The following is a 7,991-nucleotide window of genomic DNA, read 5'->3' on the forward strand; positions in this document are numbered from 1 at the left end:
GGGAGGAGAGGAGCCCAGCCCGGCTCCCTGCCTGGGAAGTAGAAAGGCCACAGATTTTTGGCAGGGGTGGCTCAGGCATCCCGTTCGGAGGCTGAGGTGATGCTGCTAATTATAAGCCAGGAGAGCAGAGCTGCAAGACTAAGGGCGAAGGTATGCTGGGCACGACGTAAGAGGTGCCTCTCCTCATGGATGAGTAACAAGCTGGAACAGGCTGGAAAGAGCTAAGCTCTTCTCCCGAGGATGACGTGATGTGCAGGATGAGGCCACTCCTCCCGGGAAGGGAAATAAAAGCCTCGGGCGGCAGCACCGGGGCAGAGCGCTCCCAGTCCACTGGAGAGGGGACAATCGGAGAGCCAGCAGCACCAGCCCCAGCACCAGCACCAGCACCAGCAGCGATGCTTTGCCGAATGCACCTCGCACCATTCGCCTCCAGCTCCCTGGCCACTCGTCTGGGCACAGTGAGGACCCTCTGGCCACACGCTGAGACCATCTTCACCGAGCTGCAGCAGGAGATGGAGAAAGCTCGGGAGTTCATGAGCAGCTTCGAGCAGCTCCTGAGCCGCCAAGGAGCCACCGCCGCAGAGCGAGCCCCGAGCACCAGCGCAGCCCTGACCCAGGGCTCCGGGGAGGGCTTCTCCATCTGCCAGGACGTCAAGAACTTTGCTCCTGAGGAGCTGTCAGTGAAGGTGGTGGGCAGGAAGGTGGTGCTGGTGGGACAGAAGGAGATGCAGAACGTCGATGAGAAGGGCTCCTTCTCCTACAAGTACGAGGTGCTGAAGCGGGAATGGGACGTGCCCGAGGAGGTGGACGCCGAGGCGCTGACGTGCTCCCTGTCCAAGGAGGGGCAGCTCCGCATCGAGGCCCCCAGGCTGGCCCTGCCGGCCGCCCCGGAGAGGAACGTGCCCATCCAGGTCAGCCCTGCAGCACCACAGCCCGGACCAGCCTCCGAGGACGGAGCCACCAACAAAGCCCAGGTGTAACGGGAGGGGAACCGATGGCCCGCGGCAGGACCGGAGGAGATAGCAGCAAGTCTTGGGTTTTAGCCCAGACAAGCTCCATCGTCAATTATGTCATTTTTTTCACTATACTGGAATGCTTTTGTATCCAATAAAAATACTTTTGCATAGAACCTGCTTGTGCTCTCCTGGTGTTGATTGATGCGGAGGCTGCGCCCTGGTCTCAGCTCTTGATGCCAGAGGAGCTGGATGCACAGAGAGGGAAGAACCTCTTTTGGTGGCTCAGGGCAGCACAAAATGGGGCCAACAGCAGACCCAGAGGGAGGGAAGGGATCTGCGAGCACGGTGCTGCTCGGGGTGGGGGGAGGCAAGAAGCTCCCAAGGGGGAAGGGCAGCCCCACTCACCTGTACTGGAGCAGGGGCAGCTCTCCCAGGAGCAGGCAGGCTGCCTTCACCCCCTCCTCATGCTGCTGCCAGCCATCTGCACCAGCTCCCTGGCTGATGCCATTGAACAGGAAGATGACCATGCTGGAGGGCCTGGCTGGGTGTAGGGTGCCCCTGCTGTAGCCACACTTTTTCCCCCAAGCAGGTTGGAAAGGGGGTCCTGGAGCCTATTCTGGGATCCCAGCAGTAGGGAGGGTGAAGCCCATCTCCAGGCACTGTGTGTAACCACCATAAACATCCACGCTCAGGCCCAGGCAGGCAGCAGGTATGCAGGCAGGCACGCCTGTTTGTGCTAAAGCTGCCCTGAACTCCTTCAGCCCTTCCCTGTGGCAACACGGTGCCTGCAGCAAGGAGGCTCGGCTCTGCAGAGCACTGCTGCATGGTTCTGCAGCCAGCAACAGGTCCCCAGCTCTGATACCGAGTCCCTTACAGCTGAACAGCACACGCCCAGGCAGCAGCAAGATACCCCTGAGGGCATCCTAGGCTCCTTCACAGAGATGGAGACCCAGAGTCCTGGAAGGAGCCAGAAATGAAGCCCCGTCAACCAGGAGCCAAGTACAAGAAGCCAGCAGATGGCAACAGCACCTCGCTTTGTGCTCACAAGGTTGTTCAGAGTTGGGATTGGGGGAAGCCCTTCTCCAGCAGGTCCCTCTCTTGCTGCCTGGGAAACATGCAGCATCAGTCCAAACCACAGGGGAAGCGATGAGACCTCAGACGTCCCGCAGATGTCCTGAGCTCTTCTGGCAGATGAGCAGCCAGGGTCCCTTGCAGGGGATGGAAACAAGCAGCACCCACAGCACCAGGTGAGCAAAGCCCATTTGAGGCTGCTGGAGCCCACACACCGCAGGCAGCCTGTGCTCCAGGCAGATGTCAGGAACTCAGTCACCGAGTCACTCCAGACCCTCCCTGCTTCCAGGATTTTAAGGAAATCCAGCATGAGCAAAAGGCACGAAGACCTTGGATAGAGGATGAAGCCCACATGAGCCAAGGCCGTTCACACACACAACTTTATTCGCAGGTACCCAGCAGAGCTTTCAGAGCCCCAACACTGCAAGCCAAGGGCAAGCCCAGGCCAGGGATGGTCACAGTTGACTGTAGCCGTGCCTCTCGCAGAGATGCAGCAGCAGCCACGCAGCTGAGGAGAGGCAGCAGGTTCAAGCACCAGCACATCACAATCTTCAAGCTCTCCCAAGCACATATGGTGCTGGTCCAGCAGCACGCATGGTAGCAGTAGAGCTGCAAGGGGATGCTCTGCTTTCCATATTAACTCCAGGTCTCACCCCTGAGTGTAAGGATCTCAGAGTCCATGCAGCAGTGACAGGAGAGTAGCATCTTTCAAGGCCATCATCCTTCAGGGACAGAGCCATTTTGTTCATTAACACTGACCACAGTATTCCTAAGCCTGCCCAGTTGTCAAGCCGAGCTCCTCTGCAGAGTGCTCCCCCCACCTCTTCCCAACCTGAGCTGCAGATAGTTTCCCTAGAAGTATAAGGCAGTTAAAAATCCCCACTATTTACCTTAACTTCCTTGCATGCAGCTGCACAGCACACCACAAGCTTACTGAACCACCTGCAGCCTCACTGTAAGGAGTTCCTGCCTCTCGAGGGAGCTGGCTGCCGCAGGAGCAGCTGGCAGAGCCCAGACTGGAGCAGCAGGCAGAGGTCTGAGGGCAAGCAGCCATGTTTCTCCCTGCCTGGGGAAGGAAGGCCACACATCCCTACAGAAGAGTCGGGTGTTGTACACACTGCAAGCAGCCTAGCACATCTCAGCCTCCTGCATAACTGTTATGTTCTGGTCCACTCCCCTTCTGGTTTGAGCTGATTAAGAAACATGAACATTGTTGATTATGATAGGTTTATAAAAATTATTTTTTTTAATCACACAAAACTGAAGTCTGTGATGAAGACTAGGTTGACAGTTCCTCTTAAATACCAGTATGCATAAGACATTGCATTAGGCACTAGGCAGCAGCCAACATCAGTTAGAGTCTGGCAACAGAAGCCATTTTAATACCTCCCTTCATACTTTGTGGAATTACAGGCTTTTGCAATACATATTGTTTCCACTGACAAGTTATCTGAGGTTTCCCCCACCCCACCTCTGTACATCAGTAAACCATGTATATTCACACCAGAGTAGGGTTAACAACATTAGTGGCATCACAACCATCAAAAAAAGGACAATTTTCTATACAAGATTTTTGCAAAAGTTGCAACAGGATTAGTGCATTACGACAGAACCGGAGATAGAAAAAAAAAGAGTTGGCATGCTAGAGTCCAACACAAATAAAGACAACAGGCAGCTAGTTGTATGTACTATATTGACAAGATACTGATTGGTTACATGAAGAAACATACAATACAAAATACAGAAGAAACCAGTTTTGCTTCCCTCTGCCCCACCCCAGAATACTCATAATTGATTTGGTCAATAAGTGGCTGAAAAGCCAGAGTTTGTCACTATAATGCTAGAGTTTAGTGGTTGTTCTAGGCATATCGTACTGGTATTAGCCTTAGCTTTTACATACGGATAATTTTAAACAAGGTTGTCTAGTCTCAATATCCCTTTGTTTCCAATAGTGAACTACAGTACTGTGGGACCTGGGTGCTGCTGGCCCTCACCCGTGGGAAGGGATGAGCTGGCTGGGCAGACACCAGGTCATGCATCCACCACCACCAGGAAGAGGGAAGAGCAGAAGTTCATATATTAAAAAAGTGACTTAAGACTTAGAATTGAATTAGTATTTGTACAGAAAGGTGCAGGTGGAAGAACTCCCTCCAGCCTATGATCAGAAAGGGATGGAGAAATCACAGCAGCCACCGGCAGCAGCCGCTCTACGGTAAGTGCGATTGTTAGCGTGGATTCCAGTCACGTCATTCGAGGGCTCCGTCAGGCGGGAACGGCTGCTCAATTGCTGCAGCACTGGCTCCTGCTAGGCTGACTGCTCTCCTGAAGGTCAACCACCCGATTCCTACCTGGGCCACCAGGAGCATTCTGGGGTTCATTTTTTGGCAGTTTCTTGGCTAGAAAGAAACAAGACATTAGTAGGCTCCTTTACAGAGGCCAACCTCCTCCCCACTGCAGACCACAGGCTGGGCTCTGGCCCAAGCCCTCACCTCTTAAGGAGTCTGGGACTGGACACTGCTAGCAGCACAAGTACAGCAAACAAACCCACTTCTAGTTCTGGCTGTCACCAGTCCTGCTCCTTCCTTACTCACCACCCCAGATAAAGGGAGAGAGGGAACAGGCTTTGCAAGGCAAAGGCTCCAAACACTCAGGGAGTGATTGTTCACAAAAGTATAGCAAACTGGTCATCTACTCCAATAAGAGCCTCCAGACCCTGGCTGACATGGGAGCTCCCGTGGTTTCCAGCGGGCTGCACTGCTGGTGCTCAGAGCTACTCCAGCCATCCTTCTGCTCACAAGCTGTTACCTATTGCCATGAAGATTTCATTCACATTCATCGCTGTCTTTGCTGACGTCTCCATGAACAGCAAGCTGTTGTCATCTGCGTATGTTTGTGCATCCTACAAATAATCACATTAGAGAGGTAAAGGCATCCTGCCAAGAGGAGGCCCAAGGAGGCTTCACATGCTTCACTTGTTGGCAAACTAAACACCGAAGAAACCCTGTCCCACCCCAGGCGAGACATTCCACCCATCCCCTGACCCTGCCTGGCCAGGACAGCTGGGAGACATGCACCACTGACCATACTGCATGGCTGGTGTCCCAAGCTGAGCTCGGGTACAGCAGCACAGACTATTTGTGAGCTAAATGAGCATGTCCCGAGCAGCACACCACCTTGTACTTTGGTTAGCTGGGAGAGTAATACACACTGTAAATGCACCACAAGCAATCCTGTGCAGAGGTCTGAGATAAGAGCTTCTCCTTGAAAGTCTGCCTTAGACAAGGCAAGAGCTGTGAAGAGTAGAGAACAAGCTGGGAATGATTCTTCATGTGTCTTGTATCTAAAAGATGCTGTTTCATCTGCTGAAGACAGCCCCAGATGAGTAAGGCACCAGAAGAGACTGATGACAGAAGCTTGTGCTCTGTGGGCCTTATTCTTCACATTCATCATAACTGTTACAGACAAGAGCTACGAGTGCTGTGAAAGGAGTGCATGGGAAAGGCAGGCTACAATTCCCTTGGAGTGGCATCCTGGGGTCCTCAGCAGCATAAATCTTGACTTCCACTCTCCCTCAAAGCATTTTGCACACAGCCACCATCTCCCCCACTTAAGCAAAAAGCTGCTTTCCTAACTTGCTCAGGTAACAACTGATCTGGATTCCCACTCACCTGGAAGTCCACAGCTCTCTTGGTAGCAAGGTCTGCCTTGTTTCCTGCTAGTGCAATTACAATATTGGGGCTAGCCTGCCTCTGCAACTCTTTCACCCAGTTCTTGGCTCGTACAAATGTGTCCTGGAAGCAAACAGGAGGCAGCAGTCAGGAAGGGCAGCCTCTTATTAATCCACAGTGAAGATATGATTAGAACAAGTCTTTCCTGTAAGAAGTGTTCTGCCTTTACAGCACTTTGTAGCAGGTTCCTTTATCAGCTTGGACAGCCTTGGTCAGAACTGAGGAAGAGGCCATTAGCAGTTTTCAAGAAACTCAGTACCTGCAGGCAGGCACCTGCAGACTCTGAACCCAGACACTCTCCCAGGGAGCTGAGAAGCATCAGCTGCAAGCACAGACGCCTTCTCCCCAGTAAACACTCACAGCCCTACGCATTACTCACTGTGTTAGTGATGTCGTAGACAACAATGGCTGCCTGGGCACCTCGGTAATACATCGGTGCCAGGCTGTGATACCGCTCTTGTCCTGCTGTATCCCATATTTCAAACTTCACCGTTGTGTCATCCAGACAGACTGTCTGTGTTAGGAAGGCAGCTGAAAGAGAAGGTGCATGTTTGCCTTATATCCAGCCGGAGAGCCCCTGCAGCAAGAGCCAGGAGCTTGGAGCAGTTCTGCTTTTGCATGGGAGTGAGCAGAAGCCCCAGACAGAGGCCAGTGCAGTGCCACTTGTGGAAGTCGCAGCTCTGCTGTATCAAGCTCCTTGCACACAGGAACCCAAGAGCCACCACGCAGCCAGCAGGAAGGTGGCTCTGAGAGCCCGGGCAACAGACAGCCACTGGAACAGCAGCACTGTCAGGCCCTTCCCCAGCCTCCTCTCACAGATCACATAGTACAGCTGCAGCATCACCGGGATTAGCTTTAGAGAGCACCACAGTGCCAAAGCACTGAAGTCAGCCCAGTTACACTGCACTCCCCAATTTAGTAACTGGATATATTCTTGTTCCAGCAAGTATAATACCATGCGTTACAAGTAGGATAAAGGCAACCAGCCTTGGATACAGATTGAAGCAGAAGAGTAGAGTGCCCCCATGGCCCTCTGCGGCAGAGCATTAAGCCCTGCTTGCCCATAAACTATACTTACAGCTATGCTTACTCCCTGCATGGGTTACTATAGGGACAAATCAAGCCTTTTCTTAGTATACACCTCCTAATATTACTGCCCAGAGACCCAGGTGCCAACTGACCTTTGATTGATGACACCATGCTAATGATTTCAAGCTAAAGATACTAGACCTGAAAGAGCTGTGGAAGTAGTTAACAGTATCAGGCTAGAAACAACCCCAAAATCCCAGGTCATGGTCTGAAAAGATAATTAAGGGCTATAAACCAAGCTGAGGCCTCAGTTGTAATTAGAAGCAGGAATTCAAGCACTGGAAGTGAAGACGCCTTAGAGGCAGAGCGTGTGGTTGCCATAGCATTATTCTCTGCTGCACTGATCTTCACACCAACAAACAAGTTGTAAACCAAGAGTTAAAGCATTAGCCGCTTGACTATTTATAGCAAAAACCCCAGACCGGATTGAAATAGCCATTAATACTTCCGGTAGCCCTGGACTGCATTAGTGAGGCCAGCATCTTCTAGCCATAGGCATTTGGAGTTGGCACTCACCTCCAATCGTGCTCTCCTGGTACTCGTGGAACTGCCCCTTCACGAAGCGCAGAACGAGGCTGGACTTCCCCACTGCCGACTCTCCCAAGAGAACAAGTTTAAACTGGCAGATTTTGTTTCCAGCGGCTGGGGCATGGGGTCGAGCTCCCCCACCTCTCCCTGCCATTGTGGCCTAAGTGCAGGAGTGCCAAGAGTTAAGGATGCTGCAGGTTCTGCACTGGGATCCACCTGGAGGCAGGCTGCAACTGGAAGAGGAGGTCAGAGTTAGTGACACACTCATGGACCAGCCGTACCAGTTCTAGAGGGTGGGTTTGATCTGCAGCCACCATCAGCACAGGCAGGTAGTGATTCCTTCCCACAGTGGAAAGTTTTCAACTGCATGCACCACAGCACTATTGGGCAGTGTCTGTCAGTCAGCAGCTCCTTCAGCAAAAAAAACTTCTGAGCCTCCTTGGAGAAGGGATATTGGTAACACAAGCTTTCCTCCCCACGAGTGGGCCCTCCAGCACTTCCATTATGTGTACATGTTACACACACCTTGCTAGGGTGAGGCAAGTAAAGAACAGCCAGCACACCAATTGGTGTTATTAGAGCTTTGTATATTAAAACAATTACTCAGTTCATGGAGGTA

General features: G+C 52.3%; 2 protein-coding genes across 4 annotated transcripts; one reads left to right on the forward strand and one right to left on the reverse strand.

Moving 5' to 3' along the window:
- The first annotated feature begins 309 nt into the window (after positions 1 to 309).
- On the forward strand, positions 310 to 1,125 carry LOC104077428 (heat shock protein 30C-like). The gene has a single exon (XM_009578669.1). It carries the CDS (start codon positions 396 to 398, stop codon positions 978 to 980), a length of 585 nt encoding a protein of 194 aa, XP_009576964.1. The 5' UTR covers positions 310 to 395; the 3' UTR covers positions 981 to 1,125.
- Positions 1,126 to 3,250: 2,125 nt separating this feature from the next.
- Positions 3,251 to 7,605, reverse strand: RAB5C (RAB5C, member RAS oncogene family). 3 transcript variants are annotated; one of them, XM_009578671.1, is made up of 5 exons: positions 7,361 to 7,526; positions 6,135 to 6,265; positions 5,696 to 5,818; positions 4,833 to 4,926; positions 3,251 to 4,423 (listed from the first exon to the last, which is right to left on the reverse strand). In XM_009578671.1, exons 1-5 carry the CDS (start codon positions 7,524 to 7,526, stop codon positions 4,308 to 4,310), a joined length of 630 nt encoding a protein of 209 aa, XP_009576966.1. In that variant the 3' UTR covers positions 3,251 to 4,307. The 3 variants fall into 3 exon arrangements, with proteins under 3 accessions (XP_009576966.1, XP_009576967.1, XP_009576965.1); XM_009578670.1 differs by having other exon boundaries at positions 3,382 to 4,423; positions 6,135 to 6,286; positions 7,361 to 7,605; XM_009578672.1 differs by lacking the exon at positions 5,696 to 5,818 and having other exon boundaries at positions 6,135 to 6,286; positions 7,361 to 7,605.
- Positions 7,606 to 7,991: the final 386 nt, after the last annotated feature.

The sequence above is a fragment of the Fulmarus glacialis genome, unplaced genomic scaffold (assembly GCF_000690835.1).
Source record: "Fulmarus glacialis isolate BGI_N327 unplaced genomic scaffold, ASM69083v1 scaffold4195, whole genome shotgun sequence".
NCBI classification, from domain to species: domain Eukaryota; kingdom Metazoa; phylum Chordata; class Aves; order Procellariiformes; family Procellariidae; genus Fulmarus; species Fulmarus glacialis.

What these genes read in the sequence shown, in the direction of transcription:
- RAB5C (XM_009578670.1), bottom strand. Translation starts at nt 7,526, where the DNA reads ATGGCAGGGAGAGGTGGGGGAGCTCGACCCCATGCCCCAGCCGCTGGA. An exon ending in AGAGAGCTGTGGACTTCCAG is followed by an intron (nt 4,927 to 5,695) that starts GTGAGTGGGAAT and finishes GATTATTTGTAG; the next exon opens with GATGCACAAACATACGCAGA. An exon ending in TGAAATCTTCATGGCAATAG is followed by an intron (nt 4,424 to 4,832) that starts GTAACAGCTTGT and finishes GTTTCTTTCTAG; the next exon opens with CCAAGAAACTGCCAAAAAAT.
- LOC104077428 (XM_009578669.1), top strand. Translation starts at nt 396, where the DNA reads ATGCTTTGCCGAATGCACCTCGCACCATTCGCCTCCAGCTCCCTGGCC.